General features: G+C 35.0%; 2 protein-coding genes across 5 annotated transcripts; both read left to right on the forward strand.

Annotated features, from left to right (window-relative positions):
• Positions 1-407: 407 nt before the first annotated feature.
• On the forward strand, positions 408-3,865 carry LOC124444885 (forkhead box protein J2-like). The gene is made up of 5 exons (XM_046995557.1): positions 408-796; positions 943-1,017; positions 1,286-1,366; positions 2,107-2,422; positions 2,681-3,865. Exons 1-5 carry the CDS (start codon positions 455-457, stop codon positions 3,241-3,243), a joined length of 1,377 nt encoding a protein of 458 aa, XP_046851513.1. The 5' UTR covers positions 408-454; the 3' UTR covers positions 3,244-3,865.
• A 689-nt stretch (positions 3,866-4,554) lies between these two features.
• Positions 4,555-18,316, forward strand: LOC124444884 (WD repeat-containing protein 70-like). Of its 4 annotated transcripts, none has more exons than XM_046995553.1 (23): positions 4,555-4,663; positions 4,779-4,847; positions 4,938-4,988; positions 5,118-5,210; positions 5,281-5,363; positions 5,455-5,526; positions 5,599-5,658; positions 5,749-5,811; positions 14,064-14,288; positions 14,354-14,430; positions 15,575-15,645; positions 15,757-15,824; positions 15,891-15,929; positions 16,000-16,099; positions 16,174-16,258; positions 16,538-16,604; positions 16,676-16,747; positions 16,813-16,913; positions 16,987-17,066; positions 17,164-17,283; positions 17,367-17,482; positions 17,591-17,634; positions 17,714-18,316. In XM_046995553.1, exons 1-23 carry the CDS (start codon positions 4,624-4,626, stop codon positions 17,802-17,804), a joined length of 1,887 nt encoding a protein of 628 aa, XP_046851509.1. In that variant the 5' UTR covers positions 4,555-4,623; the 3' UTR covers positions 17,805-18,316. The 4 variants fall into 4 exon arrangements, with proteins under 4 accessions (XP_046851509.1, XP_046851508.1, XP_046851512.1 ...); XM_046995552.1 differs by lacking the exons at positions 14,064-14,288; positions 14,354-14,430; positions 15,575-15,645; ... (10 more) ...; positions 17,591-17,634; positions 17,714-18,316 and adding exons at positions 5,877-6,101; positions 6,167-6,243; positions 7,424-7,494; ... (10 more) ...; positions 9,438-9,481; positions 9,561-10,326; XM_046995556.1 differs by lacking the exons at positions 4,555-4,663; positions 4,779-4,847; positions 4,938-4,988; ... (3 more) ...; positions 5,599-5,658; positions 5,749-5,811 and adding exons at positions 12,907-13,034; positions 13,311-13,403; positions 13,474-13,550; ... (1 more) ...; positions 13,786-13,845; positions 13,936-13,998.
• Positions 18,317-18,355: the final 39 nt, after the last annotated feature.

Raw genomic sequence — 18,355 nt, forward strand, 5'->3', positions numbered from 1 at the left:
AGCTCAAAATATTGCGCTTATAGTTGGATCATTTTAATGCAAAACAACGTGCAATTTTGCACGAAAATTTGACGTTTTGCTGGTGATTTAACAATTTCCGTCCGATTTGCCACTCGTTTGATATGAGATAATGACAGAACCTTTTTCTTCAATCATAGAAAAAAGTATTCCAAAATTGTTGCAACAAATGTTTTATTTTGCATTCAGACTATATTTACCAAGACATGAGCATTTTTTTCTCCATCATGTAAAGAAGAACGTTTTAAAAAGAAATTGACAAAAATTTTTCATTTAACATTTTCCTTTCCAAAACACTGAGAGCTTTCAGAACATAAAGAAACTGTTTTTGTGTTAAAGGCCACTTGAAACATTGCCTAAAAGCTCATTATGAATTCATGTTTCGCCCCCTGCTATGTCGGGGTTGGCAAGGGCCATATAGAGACGCCACAGTAAGATGGCGGACTTAAACAGTAGTTTAACTGCTATGGATTGGTTGCCCAAGTTAACCGTTGGTGGAGCGATGGCCAACGCAAATGGTTGCGATAATATTGCTAATGGTGTTAATAAAAACTCGTTGCGAAAAAGCCCCGTTTCACCTGTGAATCCCTACTCGACATTACCTGACCATGATGGTCACGACCATCAGTTGAGAGAGAACAAGCCGCCGTATTCATACGCTAATCTTATAACATTCGCGATAAACAGTTCAGAAAGTAAGAAAATGACCTTAAGTGAAATATATCAGTGGATCTGTGACAATTTCCCTTATTATAGAGACGCTGGAAGTGGTTGGAAGGTAGGAGTTTTTGATTAATAATTCTTGCATGATACAATATTACAAATAAGTCTTGTGCAGTGAAGTATATTATCATGAAAGACGATCGCGACTGTGTCATTATTTTTGTTTTTTTCTCGTTCAATCATGTGTTTACTTTTTTTTAGAATTCTATAAGACATAATCTCAGCCTAAATAAGTGTTTCCGTAAAGTTGCGAGAAGTAGAGATGATCCAGGCAAAGTACGTACTCGTTTTTGTTAGACACCATACTTAAATTATTGCTAATATTGTTGAAAGTCTATTGACATATATTTCCATTCGAAGGCTTGTTTTATAATTCTCCTGACTATGCTTGAGTTTTTTTTTGTTTTAAACCTACGACTTACTTCGTAAATCGTGATACCGAGTTCTTAGTAAATTAGTCATCTAACTCATCTCTTATGACCTTCCTTTATGTACAATTTATGTGCAATTTTTGTACAATAATTTATTTGTTAAACGTTTTAAGGGGTCATATTGGGCGATAGAACAAAGTCCTTCTGACGACATATCGCAGTTGCGATCTAGTAGAAAACGTGGTCCAAACGGAGTAAGTTTATTTTGTTGATTAACAATATCAATATTGGAAACACTTACAATGATGTTGGCGGTGTATTGTTGCTTAGATTTGACTTTAAGTTTTGCGTTGGATTTTAATTCATTTTTAATCATCATTTCGATGTCGTTTTGTAAATACCTGTTCTTAACATTTGACTTTAAAATTTTAACAACATCCTATCATTGAAAAATTGTTTGTAAGTATTTAAGTAAGCGTTGTTTTCCTGCGACATTTTTTCATCAAATTATGTGTCATTTTCCGTTTTTATTTAACGTTTTACGGTCCATTTGCTTTGAACCGAAAGAAAAATATATTTCAGTTAATTTGATGTCAATGGAGTGCCGATATTTTCAGTGTTAAATATCAAAATTGCTTTTCATAAATTGCTTTTCATTGCTTTTCAAAATTGCTTTTCAAAATTGCTTTTCATAAGCATTTTTTGGGGGATTTTTTGCTAAAAACACTCTTTCCACTTTGGAAATCTGTCTTGTTTGCTGGTATTCCTGCAAACTTTATAGTTGTTTTTTTAGAGGGAATAAATGAGGTTTGACCAATATTGTGATGATATTGAAGAGATCAAATTTTTTTGTCTACTTTTTTTTTGAAATGTGTATATTTGATGTATATGTCTTATATTTTGAAAGAAGACATAGTCTCATAGATGATAAATTAATTGATTAACACCATTTAATTTTTAACCTCTGACTAATGCTCTCAACTCTCCCTTACAGACATTTTTGTATAGTGATGATGAAGTCCAATATTCACCTGGTGGTATGTCACCTGACTTATCCCCTATACATGCATCCCCTATCCCAGGAGGTCCGCTACATCCTTCTCAGTCCCCATATAGCAGCTCACCTGTTACATCAACACATATCTCTCCTCATACTCAACATGGAGTTGTACCATTCAGCAACAACAACACTGGAGAACCTCCTACTAAAGTTGTACCTGAAATAAGTCTTCAAGACTTAAGTGCATCCTTTCGTAGTTTGTATCGGTCCATGTTTGATGCAGGTCTTGCCAATAATTCAAATTATGGAGGTATGTTCTCAATCATTTGTATAAATCATTCATATGGTGACAATTTTTGTTATAGATAGCTATCTTATGTAAATCAATGATTCAACTGTAAATTATCATTTTATTAACATAGTAAATCGATTTTTTAACTTACTATTATTTGTTCTCAAAAGTAGAGCATTTGTATGTTCATACTCATATATAGTTAGAATCATGCATTTCACACGAAACAATTTTTTTGTCTGCATTATGCAAATGTAATGAATTTCTTTAACTAAGGCTCAACTTCCCAATCAAATCCAATAATGGGCAATAATCCAAGTCTTGGAATGACAAGCACCAGTCAACAATCTTTAAGTCTTGTACAAAACCTTGAAACATTGCTGGAAAGTATGAACTCTGGCGACTGGCATAATCTTGATTGGGGGCAAATGCAATCTGTGATGGAAAGTATGCAAGGATTGGATGCCAGCTCATTTGGTGTTGATCCCATGCAATGGCAAGAGCTAACTCAATCATTTAATCAACTCCTTAATAGCCAAGGAGTCCATCGGAACATTCCCACTTCTAATCAATCATTCTCAAGTAACAGTAGTTTAAGTAGCCATTCTGGCAGTAGTTTTACTCAAGGGAATTACTTAAATATTTCGCCAAGTAGTCGTCCACATTTATCAACAGGGAGTTTTGTTAGCTCAAGTAGTGTTGGAACAAGTGGCGGATCTTATCATTCTGCTACTAGTGTTCCAGGAATTCGTGTAACACCACCAAATTACAATATGTCACAGCGAAATTTCATAGATGATGAGGAAGAGGATGAGTTTGATTGGTCATCAATAATGTAGCGAGGTAAAAATCATCAGCTTAACATACCATGCAGTTTTTTTATGAATGCTAGCTCTCAAAGTCAAAGGCAATCTATTCTTTTGAGTGACATTGGATATTGTTAATATTATAGATTCATTCTTGGCTTCATAATACATGTATGTATGTAAATAATGGGTATATTTACTGCCCAAAGTTAAGTCTTGCAAGAAGAGCTTCTCTACTTATTCATGAAATAGTTGAATTCAAATTCAAGGCTTTCAAAACAAGAGATTAATTTTGGCAATGTTGGACATGAAATATAGATGCATTGCATGGGTTCATGATTCAATGATTGCTGTGATAGGTGTTTGAATATTTGGTTATTGGGATTCATGGTTAATGGCCTAGCCAATACTGTGTTTATACAATTCATTAATTTGAATGTATTCATCAAAAGCCTGAGTAAGAGCAAAAAGAGTAAACGAGCCTGGTTTTGAGCAATAGTGTTAGTATATATTTATTAAAGTTGAACTGCCAGGTTTAATTAACCAAGTTGACCTTGGTTGTGATGTAAAATAACCACTTCTGTTATTGGTCAGAAATATATTGTGATGGTACCTTTTATAAATATAACTTTATTAAATATGTTATTTTATTTTAGTGTTTTGTGTACATTTTTGAGAGTTATTGACCAAAACCCTACTATTATTTGTGATCGCAAAAATACATGAACACCTCAACACAAGTAACAATACCACTTCACCTCACCCCCACCCCCACCCCCTAGGTAACTTATTGTCTCCTAGACCCCAAGAGACAGTTTACACCATTGAGCTCTAAAAGACCTGGAGGGGCAAAGGGGCCTGGACCCCGTGGTCAAAAACATGGCGGTAATGGCGGATTTTGGTTGTCAAAACTTCCACTTTGAGAAAAATTTTTAACATTCGCTCCCTCCCGAAACGGATCTCTGTTACTGTTCATAATAATGACAACCACGATACCGTAAGCATAAAATATTGAAAATAATGCTTCAGGTTTTTGTGAAATAGACACACACATTTAAATGAGGTAAAACGGTGTCATGAAATGTTTCCTTTTCTGGCATTTCTTCAGCATCCGTATACCAAACAAGTTTGCAGCATGTTTTAAAGATAAAATTTCTAAAGTTTTTGTGCTTTGCATTGATATTTTATATAATCGCAATTGTGGTTGTCAAATCCGGGTGGGCGAAAAAAATTTCATTTCATGAGCCCGCGTCTTTCCGCTGACTTTGACAACCAAAATCCGCCATGTTTTTGACCACGCGGCCGCGCGATAATAATTTATAGTAATTTTGTTGACGTTTCCCCTCCAGGTCTTATAGAACTCAATGGTTTACACCTATAAAGTTCATAAAAAAACTTCCGTAAATTTTAACTATGGAGCAAGATGATCTCGAAGAAATGAAGCTAATGAGAGGTACGTTCTGTGTATACTAGTTTGTCCATGAATTCTTCCACTGTTTTTGTGATACTTTACGTACGGCAGGTTTTGAATGATGATCCATTATGGTTTTCTCCATGATTAAATGTAGAAACAAAAAGCACAAAGAAAACTGATAACTCCAGCTTCCAGGAGGGATTATCTTCACATACATTGCCAGGTTCATCAACCCTCTTATCATCATTTTGTTACTTTAGCTGTAGATGGTTATTTTCAATACTTGTTTCATGCATTGCATTTTATTTCTAAGATGATGAAAAAAAAGATAGTATGTCTTCATTGATGGGTTTCTCTGGCTTTGGTAGGAATTTGTTATAATGTTTATTAAATGGTTTTATAGTCCATTTGTTTACCTTATTTTATCCCTCTTTTCACACTTGTTTCAAGTGCAAGACTTGGCAGTAATGTCATAACCATATTTCTTTCTTAGGGAAGAAAGCTAGGCAATTTGACATCAATGAAATGATGGCTGTAGCTAAGAGAAGGGTAGCAGATGCATATGAAGAAAAGAGAAAAATCAGAGGTATAATGAATGCAGATTATGATGAACTATATTGGAAAAATTACTCATTGATTGTTAAATAACTTTTTAGATGATTTAGATGTAGATGCTGATGATGAAACTCTGTATGTTACTATGCCTTCATGTAATGAAACTCCAAGTGATAATATTAGAGTATGAATATTCTGCTATTTCATGTGTACTACTGCATTTTTTTAAAAAACTTTGAGTGTTGGAAGATTCAGTCTTTTCACATTGATGTTAGGTCAGTCAGATTGAAAAAGCCAAAGATGACGACAGTGATGATGAAGACAATTTGGAGGATGATGCTGAGGATGTATGAAAAACCTTTTCATAATTATGTTGCATTATATACTTGTGCTAAGTTTTGTGCTTTCCCTTTCCAAAGGGCATAGCGTCAATTGTTCCATGCAGCCATGAAATCTCTTTGGGACATGGTGCAAAGACGGCAAGTGTTTATTTTTGATTTAAAGAGGAATTTCCCACTAGTTGTTTGGGAAATTTTGCATGAGTAAGGTCATTAAATATTTTTTGATAGGTATCAGCATTATCTTTGGATACAAGTGGAGCTAGGTTGATATCTGGAGGACATGACTATGATGTGAGTGGGTGTTCATTAATAAAGCTGCTACATGTATGTTGTATTTCAACTCAACTCATTTACAGATTAAGTTTTGGGACTTTAATGCAATGGGTACATCAATGTCAGCATTCAGAAATATTCAACCATGTGGCTGCCATCAAATTCGTTCTTTGGAGTACAGTTCCAGTGGTGATACAATTCTTGTGTGTTCGGGAAATGCTCAGGCAAAGATTTTGGATCGTGACGGCTTTGAAGCAATGGAGTGCATAAAAGGAGATCAATATTTGTTTGATATGGCAAAGACAAAAGTGTGTTTTTGTCATGATTTTGAATATCCTTTGCAATCTTTTTAGCATGATTTTGTATTTTCAAGGGTCATGTCTCCATGTTGAACTGTGGATGCTGGCATCCTAAAGATCGTGAAAAATTTATGACATGTGGAGATGATGGGTTTGTGTTTGATGATGTGTTTGAGTTTGATGATGTGTTTGTGTTTTATGATGTGTTGTGTTTGATGATGTGTTGTGTTTGATGATGTGTTGTGTTTGATGATGTGTTGTGTTTGATGATGTGTTGTGTTTTATGATGTGTTGTGTTTGATGATGTGTTGTGTTTGATGATGTGTTGTGTTTGATGATGTGTTGTGTTTGATGATGTGTTGTGTTTTATGATGTGTTGTGTTTGATGATGTGTTGTGTTTTATGATGTGTTGTGTTTGATGATGTGTTGTGTTTGATGATGTGTTTGTGTTTGATGATGTTTGTTTGATGATGTGTTGTGTTTGATGATGTGTTGTGTTTGATGATGTGTTGTGTTTGATGATGTGTTGTGTTTGATGATGTGTTGTGTTTGATGATGTGTTGTGTTTGATGATGTGTTGTGTTTGATGATGTGTTGTGTTTGATGATGTGTTGTGTTTGATGATGTGTTGTGTTTGATGATGTGTTGTGTTTGATGATGTTTGTGTTTGATGATGTGTGTTTGATGATGTGTTGTGTTTGATGATGTGTTGTGTTTGATGATGTGTTGTGTTTGATGATGTGTTGTGTTTGATGATGTGTTGTGTTTGATGATGTGTTGTGTTTGATGATGTTGTGTTTGATGATGTGTGTGTTTGATGATGTGTTGTGTTTGATGATGTGTTGTGTTTGATGATGTGTTGTGTTTGATGATGTGTTGTGTTTGATGATGTGTTGTGTTTGATGATGTGTTGTGTTTGATGATGTGTGTTTGATGATGTGTTGTGTTTGATGATGTGTTGTGTTTGATGATGTGTTGTGTTTGATGATGTGTTGTGTTTGATGATGTGTGTTTGATGATGTGTTGTGTTTGATGATGTGTTGTGTTTGATGATGTGTTGTGTTTGATGATGGCTATGCTGACAAAGTGTAATGGATCGTCCAGGTTGGTATAGTCCTGAGAAGGACTGTTTTTGTTGTTGTTGACTGATGTTTTGACAACCTTAGCGGTAGTCATCTTCAGAGTCAAAAAAAAACACAGTCCTTCTCAGGACTATACCAACCTGGACGATCTACATTTACAAACATGTAACGATACTCCCGGGTTCAAACAATTTACTTTAAAGCCGCAACACTTCATATCAACCATTGTTATTCATCATTTTTTGTAGTACTGTACGACTGTGGGATGTTAACACACCGAAAAAGAATATTAATGTACTAAAAACAAAAAGTGCTCAAGGTAATATCACATCCAACTTACATTTTAGTTGCATATCTTTTAAAATTTAAATAGTTATAAATAATCCCTTTTCTACATCGTTCTACAATATGATTTTTAAAACATATTTTAGGGAAGAAAGCCATACCAACACATTGTGCTTACAGTAAAGATGCAAAATATATCATTGCTGGTGTTCAGGTAACTCAAAATTTTTTTGCATGGCAAGATGTTTTGCATTTTCATTTAATTTATTAATTCTCTTAGAATGGAACAATTCATGTATGGGACACTCGAAAGGCTTTTGTAAGTTTAGATTATCCATGCTGTATGATTGAGTAAAAATGAACTTTCCATTCATGACGATTTCTTTTAGGTTCATCCCACATTTTTGATGAAAAACTGTCATGCAAATGGCAGTGACATTTCATGTCTGAAATTCTCTTATGACAACCAAACATTTGTGTCTAGAGGAGGTTTGTCCATTATTAATAACCTTATAGATGAAGACTTGTAACCTGCTTTGGTCACATGTATAGCTTTATTTCAGGAGATGACTCAATGAAACTTTGGGATCTTCGCAGTTACAAAAAGCCAGTAAATGTTGCGCTGAATCTTCCAAATGCATTTTTGACGTATGTTCCCAATGAGTAAAAGTAATTTTGTAAAACAACATAAATATAATTGAATTAGTTACTCTACGTATATTACATGAAAAAGATTTTCACGAAGAGGCTAACAGTCAGAAAGAACCAATTTAAATTTGGTATTTATTTAGTAAGAGTGGTGATAGCCAACATTTTCTTTCTTTTGTTTTGGCTGAAATAATGTTGCTGACGCTGAATCTTTTGTGATGACAACATAATTTTGCAAAATGTTTAAATAAAAAGATCTTTATTGTATTTTGTAGAACTAGTTGTTTCTATAGTCCTGACGAGAAACTTATTGGTACTGGCACCTCCGTGAAAAAGGGACAGGTGTTTATCGGATATGTTTTTGACCGTGTCTCCAATAATCATAACCACATAACAATTTCCATTGTGTTTAGGGAGAAGGAAAATTGGTATTTTTTGAAAAATCCACCTTCAACAAAGTCATGGAATTTTCAGTAGCAGATTCTGTAAGAATATTTTATCATTTGTTTTGCATAAAACTTTTGTTTTTATTTTTGTCGGTGTGTTTTCAGAGTGTCGTCAATTGTCTATGGCATCCAAAAATCAACCAATTATTCGTCGGTTGTGGCAATGGAGAGATAAAAGTTTTCTTTGATCCTCAAAAAAGCAGAAGGTACGATAATCTCTGTTCAAAAACTGAGAAAAAAATAGATATTTCATATGTTGGTTTTTTTTGCAACTTTCAGAGGTGCAATTACTTGCATATCTAAAGCCAAGAAGAAAAGTGAAAGTCGCGAAATGATACTTCCACCAAGAATAATTACTCGTAAGAGACTCGAGTGAAGAGTGATGACTGTGTTTATCGATGTTGTAAGAGTGTAAATTTCATTAATTATTTTCCATGAACATTCATATCATTACAGCGCATGCCCTACCAATGTTTCGTCAAAATCAAGGTGGTGCTACCATGAAGAAAGTGAAAGATAAGCAACGCGCTGATCCAGTAAAATCAAGAAAACCTGAAACACCTCTGGCTGGTGCAGGTCTCTAATCCACCATCATTCGCAACTTCACAAAATAAAAAGATTCTGCCTCTTTTTGATATTTATGTATGTTCCATTTTTAGGAAAGGGTGGTCGCGTTGCGTCTGGTCTCAGTTTGTCACAGTTTGTTTCAAAGAATTTAGCTGTAAAAAATCTCGATGATTCTAATCCTCGCGAGTCTATACTTCGACATGCTAAGGTAAAACAACACTACAATTTACCAAACTATCTCTTAGAACTCACTCCTTTCCCATCAACTCAATCTATCTTTCTCTGTTATTAATGTCCAGTTGTATATTTGTTACAGGAAGCTGCTGAGAATCCTTTTTGGGTCAGTCCCGCATATGCAAAGTACGTATATCCCCACTTTGTTTTGTATGTCTTCATGATTAGGTGTAAACTTTGCTGGAAAATTTTCTTGTCTCATTAGAACGCAACCTCGAACAATTCTTGTTGAAGAAGAAAATGAAGATGACGAAGAAGAGGATGCTAGCCAAGCAAAGAAACTAAAGCTTTCCTGATTTCCAAGTTCAGTGGTTCGTTCCAAGTACGTTGGAGCAACCTGTGATATCCATGGTATTACATGATTTGGTGGAGCAACCTATGATATCCACAGTTGTATACATGGTTTAAGTGTAACAACCAGTGATATCCATGGTATTACATGATTTGGTGGAGCAACCTATGATATCCACAGTTGTATACATGGTTTAAGTGTAACAACCAGTGATATCCATGGTATTACATGATTTGGTGGAGCAACCTATGATATCCACAGTTGTATACATGGTTTAAGTGTAACAACCAGTGATATCCATGGTAGTATAGGGTGTGGTGGAGCAACCTATGATATCCATAGTTGTATACATTGTTAAAATGAACCAACCTATGATATCCATGGTTTTTTACGTGATTTAAGTGGAGCAAGCTATGATACAGTATTTCACGTGTACTGAGAGAAAAAGATGAATTTATAGACAAGAGAATTGTTGCTGGTATTTAACGAATGTGTTATTACGTAAGAGAAAACAAAGGTTGTTATGTCAAGTAGTGATAATTCAATAAAACAGGTCAAAAGTCAGTGAGCAGTTTCGTATGCAAAACATCAAAGTGTGGAGGCATTCTTTTAGAACAAACATCTAATGTACTGAAAGTATGTATTTGATTAAATGAATTGTTTATTGAATGTTCATAAACGTTTTCTTGCTGTTATTGATTTGCTATTTTACATATCTAACTACACGTATGTACTTTATATTTATATGCACTCGTTTTCTCCCTTTAAATATCACATATTCAAATATCGCTATTCAAAATATAAGAATTCCTTTCCTTCAGTCTTCAATAAATAATATCTAAATGCAATGAGCCATCTCGTTATAAAAATGTTCGGTAAAGCTTGAGAAAACGATTGCACATAAGTCCGACAGACTGTTATTACCAGCGTTTATAGAACTTTTTTTAATTAAACATCTAGTTAGTATGAATTTGGAGTTCAAAGCATCTGTGTGTAAATGAGCAGTACTTTTTATACCCAGATAATCCAGAGATATTGAAAATGGAAGCGAAATTTTTGAACGTCATTGACTTTTGAGGCGCCACGCGTGGCAAGCAAGTGCAAGACAAACAAACAGACGCATGTTTTTGTTTCCGTCGCCAAGAATAGCTTTTACCTTATAAGTTCCTTTGCCATACGCTAAAATAGAGCGGTTATCTCCAAGGTTTACTACACACGGTTGCTTAAATTCTACGTAATTGCATAAGCCTTCCAAATCGTAAGTCATGTGCTGCGTTGCACCGGAGTCGATAATCCAATCTGAATTTCTTGTAATACTTGATGAATTTGAAATCAACGCATTACCATTATCGATTTCGCTATTTTCTTCGTTTTCTGCAAGCTGAGCAGACTTGTTTCCCTTATTGATTGAAGAGTTGCCACTGTTTGGAAACTGCTTCGTCTTCTTCTGCGGACACAGTCTTTTGCTAGATGTCCTTTCTCGTCACAAATGAAACACTTGCCACGAAAGCCTTTCTTTCGATTAAAAATGTTCTCATTCTGACCACCACGTTGTTTCCCACCTCGAAACTTGTTGCGTTGCACGGAAAATGCATCCTCTTTTCTGGTCTCGGAATCTTTGGCTCTGTCTTCATCATTTAGTATCATGTTTTTGACTTTCTCATAAGAAAGTTCATTCTCACCAACAGCATCCAATGCCGCTATTAATGGTTTATATTTATCTGGCAAACTAGCCAACAGGGTCATTGCCAGTTCCTTATCATCGATACTTGCGCCCATTTCTTTTAGTTGCTCGTGTAATGATTTTAAGTTGTTTATATGCTCCAACATATTCCCTCCAACATGAAATTTTGACGAATAATATTGCTGACGAAGACGAACCTTTTGAAGTAACGATTCCCCTGGCGAATTGACTTTTCAAAGCGTCCCACGCTTCCTTTGCCGTTATCGTTTCTCTCACGTGCACTTGCTGATCCGGCTCGATAGCCAAGCAAATATACGTCCATGCCTTTTTCGCTGAGGAATTGAATCTCCTTCGAACATCTGCACCGGCATCGTCGTTAGGAGCAATCGCACTACCTTCGACGAATTCAAACAAGTCCATGCTTTCCAAATATAACCGCATGTTGAAAGCCCATGACCGGTAGTTCGTGCCATTCAATTTTGCGAACTTAAGAGCGCTATCCGAAAATGACATTGCTTAAGTTTTAAATTACTTATCTTTAGTAGGACAGTTTGCGTCCTGGGCCCATAACCTGTTGAAAGTACAGTCATAAAACAAACACAGTATCCAGTAATATAGTTTATTAAACGTGCAATCCAAACAGCAACATAATAGAATAGAAAGGTATAGGAATAGGAATTAAACAGTAAAGACGCTAACTATTATATAGCATGCAATAGACCACTTTGGCGGTTTTATTTTGAATAAAAACACGTGCTCGCTAAGTGAAAAACTCGGACAAACATGGCGGAAAGTCATAACAATGACTAATTGCTATGTGAAATAGAAATATTTTTCGCTCTCTTGCAAATGTAGCGACGAATCAAACTTAGTCATAGTTGTACTCAATGCAATAACATAGGGAAGAGTGCTTACTTTTTCAATCTCACAACATTTTTTAGGATATTGAAAAATATGAGAAATGTCCCAATGATTTCATTCTCATGGAACATAAATGGTTCAGTAACAAGGATGCAACAATGGAAAGAAATAAATGGCACAGAACTTTGCACACATTGTTTACTCTGCATTGATCTAAGTTTATTAACACAAAGGAATATTGTCGCTATGGTATTTCTCCCCAGGAAAATGTAAAAAAAATACTTTGCTTCTACATGCGTCTCGTTTTAAACGATCAGGATACCGCGAATCGCTTTTGCAGGTTCCCCAAGCGCACCTCTTCGTCGTAACCATTGTTATAAAATTACTCCGCCACGTATGGTTATTATTATTGCATTATATTTAATCATACGAGTTTACATTGAATTTTGCTATGCTCTATTCATCTCTTGTCCTATTCTATATTTTGTCGTGCATTTATATAATAACTAAAAGGGAGTGTTCTCCGTCATATCCTGCACGTAATAGTGGGATGACTTAGTTCTTTCTAAGCGCGTTATAGTGCTTTCATGCTTTGTGGTCGGGCTTGTGTGGTTAGCTTGTAGCGAGTTGTTGTGCTTACTCACATCGTATATCCGTTGACGCACAACAACTATGACTAAGTTTGATTCGTCGCTACATTTGCAAGAGAGCGAAAAATATTTCTATTTCATATAGCAAATTATGACATTGTTATGACTTTCCGCCATGTTTGTCCGAGTTTTTCACTTAGCGAGCACGTGTTTTTATTCAAATAAAACCGCCAAAGTGGTCTATAGTATCAGGTGACAAAATAAACCAATCATCATTAACATAGATATGTGACCTTTGTGACCCACGTTCTTATAGTGTGATCGTTACATGCAAACTACGTCACTTAAAATATCACTTCTTAACAAGTATGTCTTCGTTGATGGGTTTCTCTGGCTTTGGTAGGAATTTATTATAATGTTTATTAAATGGTTTTATAGTCCATTTGTTTACCTTATTTTATCCCTCTTTTCACACTTGTTTCAAGTGCAAGACTTGGCAGTAATGTCATAACCATATTTCTTTCTTAGGGAAGAAAGCTAGGCAATTTGACATCAATGAAATGATGGCTGTAGCTAAGAGAAGGGTGGCAGATGCATATGAAGAAAAGAGAAAAATCAGAGGTTTAATGAAGGCAGATTACGATGAACTATATTGGGAAAATTACTCATTGATTGTTAAATAACTTTTTAGATGAGGTAGATGCTGATGATGAAACTCCGTATGTTACTATGCCTTCAAGTAATGAAACTCCAAGTGATAATATTAGAGTATGAATATTCTGCTATTTCATGTGTATTACTGTATTTTTTTAAAAAACTTTGAGTGTTGGAAGATTCAGTCTTTTCACATTGATGTTAGGTCAGTCAGATTGAAAAAGCCAAAGATGACGACAGTGATGATGAAGACAATTTGGAGGATGATGCTGAGGATGTATGAAAAACCTTTTCATAATTATGTTGCATTATATACTTGTGCTAAGTTTTGTGCTTTCCCTTTCCAAAGGGCATAGCATCAATTGTTCCATGCAGCCATGAAATCTCTTTGGGACATGGTGCAAAGACGGCAAGTGTTTATTTTTGATTTAAAGAGGAATTTCCCACTAGTTGTTTGGGAAATTTTGCATGAGTAAGGTCATTAAATATTTTTTGATAGGTATCAGCATTATCTTTGGATACAAGTGGAGCTAGGTTGATATCTGGAGGACATGACTATGATGTAAGTGGGTGTTCATTAATAAAGCTGCTACATGTATGTTGTATTTCAACTCAACTCATTTACAGATTAAGTTTTGGGACTTCAATGCAATGGGTGCATCAATGTCAGCATTCAGAAATATTCAACCATGTGGCTGCCATCAAATTCGTTCTTTGGAGTACAGTTCCAGTGGTGATACAATTCTTGTGTGTTCGGGAAATGCTCAGGCAAAGATTTTGGATCGTGACGGCTTTGAAGCAATGGAGTGCATAAAAGGAGATCAATATTTGTTTGATATGGCAAAGACAAAAGTGTGTTTTTGTCATGATTTTGAATATCCTTTGCAATCTTTTTAGCATGATTTTGTATTTTCAAGGGTCATGTCTCCATGTTGAACTGTGGATGCTGGCATCCTAAAGATCGTGAAAAATTTATGACATGTGGAGATGATGGGTTTGTGTTTGATGATGTGTTTGAGTTTGATGATGTGTTTGTGTTTTATGATGTGTTGTTTTATGATGTGTTGTGTTTGATGATGTTGTGTTTGATGATGTGTTGTGTTTGATGATGTGTTGTGTTTGATGATGTGTTGTGTTTGATGATGTGTTGTGTTTGATGATGTGTTGTGTTTGATGATGTGTGTTTGATGATGTGTTGTGTTTGATGATGTGTTGTGTTTGATGATGTGTTTGATGATGTGTTGTGTTTGATGATGTGTGTTTGATGATGTGTTGTGTTTTATGATGTGTTGTGTTTGATGATGTGTTGTGTTTGATGATGTGTTGTGTTTGATGATGTGTTGTGTTTGATGATGTGTTGTGTTTGATGATGTGTTGTGTTTGATGATGTGTTGTGTTTGATGATGTGTTGTGTTTGATGATGTGTTGTGTTTATGATGTGTTGTGTTTGATGATGTGTTGTGTTGATGATGTTGTGTTTGATGATGTGTTGTGTTTGATGATGTGTTGTGTTTGATGATGTGTTGTGTTTGATGATGTGTTGTGTTTGATGATGTGTTGTGTTTATGATGTGTTGTGTTTGATGATGTGTGTTTGATGATGTGTTGTGTTTGATGATGTGTTGTGTTTGATGATGTGTTGTGTTTGATGATGTGTTGTGTTTGATGATGTGTTGTGTTTGATGATGTGTTGTGTTTGATGATGTGTTGTGTTTGATGATGTGTTGTGTTTTATGATGTGTTGTGTTTGATGATGTGTTGTGTTTTATGATGTGTGTTTGATGATGTGTTGTGTTTGATGATGTGTTGTGTTTTATGATGTGTTGTGTTTGATGATGTGTTGTGTTTGATGATGTGTTGTGTTTGATGATGGCTATGCTGACAAAGCCACACCATGTTTGTAAATGTAGATCATCCAGGTTGGTATAGTCCTGAGGACTGTTTTTGTTGTTGTTGACTGATGTTTTGACAACCTTAGCGGTAGTCATCTTCAGAGTAAAAAAAAACAGTCCTTCTCAGGACTATACCAACCTGGACGATCTACATTTACAAACATGTAACGATACACCCGGGTTCAAACCATTTACTTTAAAGCCACAACACTTCATATCAACCATTGTTATTGATCATTTTTTGTAGTACTGTACGACTGTGGGATGTTAACACACCGAAAAAGAATATTAATGTACTAAAAACAAAAAGTGCTCAAGGTAATATCACATCCAACTTACATTTTAGTTGCATATCTTTTAAAATTTAAATAGTAAAAATAATCCCATTTCTACATCGTTCTACAATATGATTTTTGAAACATATTTTAGGGAAGAAAGCCATACCAACACATTGTGCTTACAGTAAAGATGCAAAATATATCATTGCTGGTGTTCAGGTAACTCAAAATTTTTTTGCATGGCAAGATGTGTTGCATTTTCATTTAATTTATTAATTCTCTTAGAATGGAACAATTCATGTATGGGACACTCGAAAGGCTTTTGTAAGTTTAGATTATCCATGCTGTATGATTGAGTAAAAAAGAACTTTCCATTCATGACAATTTCTTTCAGGTTCATCCCACATTTTTGATGAAAAACTGTCATGCAAATGGCAGTGACATTTCATGTCTGAAATTCTCTTATGACAACCAAACATTTGTGTCTAGAGGAGGTTTGTCCATTATTAATAACCTCATAGATGAAGACTTGGAACCTGCTTTGGTCACATGTATACGTTTATTTCAGGAGATGACACAATGAAACTTTGGGATCTTCGCAGTTACAAAATGCCAGTAAATGTTGCGCTGAATCTTCCAAATTCATTTTTGACGTATGTTCCCTATGAATAAAAGTAATTTTGTAAAACAACATAAATATAATTGAATTAGTTACTCTACGTATATTACATGAAAAAGATTTTCACGAAGAGGCTAACAGTCAGAAAGAAAGAACTAATTTAAATTTGGTATTAATTTAGTTAGAGTGGTGATAGCCAACATTTTCTTTCTTTTGCTTTTGCTTAAATAATTTTGCTGATGCAGAATCTTTTGTGATGACAACATAATTTTGCAAAATGTTTAAATAAAAAGATTTTTCTTGTATTTTGTAGAACTAGTTGTTTCTATAGTCCTGACGAGAAACTTATTGGTACTGGCACCTCCGTGAAAAAGGGACAGGTGTTTATCAGATATGTTTTTGAACGTGTCTCCAATAATCATTACCACATAACAATTTCCATTGTGTTTAGGGAGAAGGAAAATTGGTATTTTTTGAAAAATCCACCTTCAACAAAGTCATGGAATTTTCAGTAGCAGATTCTGTAAGAATATTTTATCATTTGTTTTGCATAAAACTTTTGTTTTATTTTTGTTGGTGTGTTTTCAGAGTGTCGTCAATTGCCTATGGCATCCAAAAATCAACCAATTATTCATCGGTTGTGGTAATGGAGAGATAAAAGTTTTCTTTGATCCTCAAAAAAGCAGAAGGTACGATAATCTCTGTTCAAAAACTGAGAAAAAAATAGATATTTCATATGTTGGTTTTTTTTGCAACTTTCAGAGGTGCAATTACTTGCATATCTAAAGCCAAGAAGAAAAGTGAAAGTCGCGAAATGATACTTCCACCAAGAATAATTACTCGTAAGAGACTCGAGTGAAGAGTGATGACTGTGTTTATCGATGTTGTAAGAGTGTAAATTTCATTAATTATTTACCATCAACATTCATATCATTACAGCGCATGCCCTACCAATGTTTCGTCAAAATCAAGGTGGTGCTACCATGAAGAAAGTGAAAGATAAGCAACGCGCTGATCCAGTAAAATCAAGAAAACCTGAGACACCTCTGGCTGGTGCAGGTCTCTAATCCACCATCATTCGCAACTTCACAAAATAAAAAGATTCTGCCACATTTTGATATTTATGTATGTTCCATTTTTAGGAAAGGGTGGTCGCGTTGCGTCTGGTCTCAGTTTGTCACAGTTTGTTTCAAAGAATTTAGCTGTAAAAAATCTCGATGATTCTAATCCTCGCGAGTCTATACTTCGACATGCTAAGGTAAAACAACACTACAATTTACCAAACTATCTCTTAGAACTCACTCCTTTCCCATCAACTCAATCTATCTTTCTCTGTTATTAATGTCCAGTTGTGTATTTGTTACAGGAAGCTGCTGAGAATCCTTTTTGGGTCAGTCCCGCATATGCTAAGTACGTATATCCCCACTTTGTTTTGTATGTCTTTATGATTAGGTGTAAACTTTGCTGGAAAATTTTCTTGTCTCATTAGAACGCAACCTCGAACAATTCTTGTTGAAGAAGAAAATGAAGATGACGAAGAAGAGGATGCTAGCCAAGCAAAGAAACTAAAGCTTTCCTGATTTCCAAGTTCAGTGGTTCGTTCCAAGTACGTTGGAGCAACCTGTGATATCCATGGTATTACATGATTTGGTGGAGCAACCTATGATATCCACAGTTGTATACATGGTTTAAGTGTAACAACCAGTGATATCCATGGTAGTATATGGTGTGGTGGAGCAACCTATGATATCCATAGTTGTATACATTGTTAAAATGAACCAACCTATGATATCCATGGTTTTATAATACGTGATTTAAGTGGAGCAAGCTATGATACAGTATTTCACGTGTACTGAGAGAAAAAGATGAATTTATAGACAAGAGAATTGTTGCTGGTATTTAATGAATGTGTTATTACGTAAGAGAAAACAAAGGTTGTTATGTCAAGTAGTGATAATTCAATAAAACAGGTCAAAAGTCAGTGAGCAGTTTCGTATGCAAAACATCAAAGTGTGGGGGCATTCTTTTAGAACAAACATCTAATGTACTGAAAGTATGTATTTGATTAAATGAATTGTTTATTGAATGTTCATAAACGTTTTCTTGCTATTATTGATTTGCTATTTAACAT

Source organism: Xenia sp. Carnegie-2017, unplaced genomic scaffold (assembly GCF_021976095.1).
Source record: "Xenia sp. Carnegie-2017 unplaced genomic scaffold, XeniaSp_v1 HiC_scaffold_21, whole genome shotgun sequence".
Taxonomy (NCBI): domain Eukaryota; kingdom Metazoa; phylum Cnidaria; class Anthozoa; order Malacalcyonacea; family Xeniidae; genus Xenia; species Xenia sp. Carnegie-2017.

What these genes read in the sequence shown, in the direction of transcription:
- LOC124444885 (XM_046995557.1), top strand. Translation starts at nt 455, where the DNA reads ATGGCGGACTTAAACAGTAGTTTAACTGCTATGGATTGGTTGCCCAAG. An exon ending in GTAGAGATGATCCAGGCAAA is followed by an intron (nt 1,018 to 1,285) that starts GTACGTACTCGT and finishes AAACGTTTTAAG; the next exon opens with GGGTCATATTGGGCGATAGA. An exon ending in GAAAACGTGGTCCAAACGGA is followed by an intron (nt 1,367 to 2,106) that starts GTAAGTTTATTT and finishes TCTCCCTTACAG; the next exon opens with ACATTTTTGTATAGTGATGA.
- LOC124444884 (XM_046995553.1), top strand. Translation starts at nt 4,624, where the DNA reads ATGGAGCAAGATGATCTCGAAGAAATGAAGCTAATGAGAG. An exon ending in ATATCATTGCTGGTGTTCAG is followed by an intron (nt 15,825 to 15,890) that starts GTAACTCAAAAT and finishes TAATTCTCTTAG; the next exon opens with AATGGAACAATTCATGTATG. An exon ending in AATTTTCAGTAGCAGATTCT is followed by an intron (nt 16,748 to 16,812) that starts GTAAGAATATTT and finishes GTGTGTTTTCAG; the next exon opens with AGTGTCGTCAATTGCCTATG.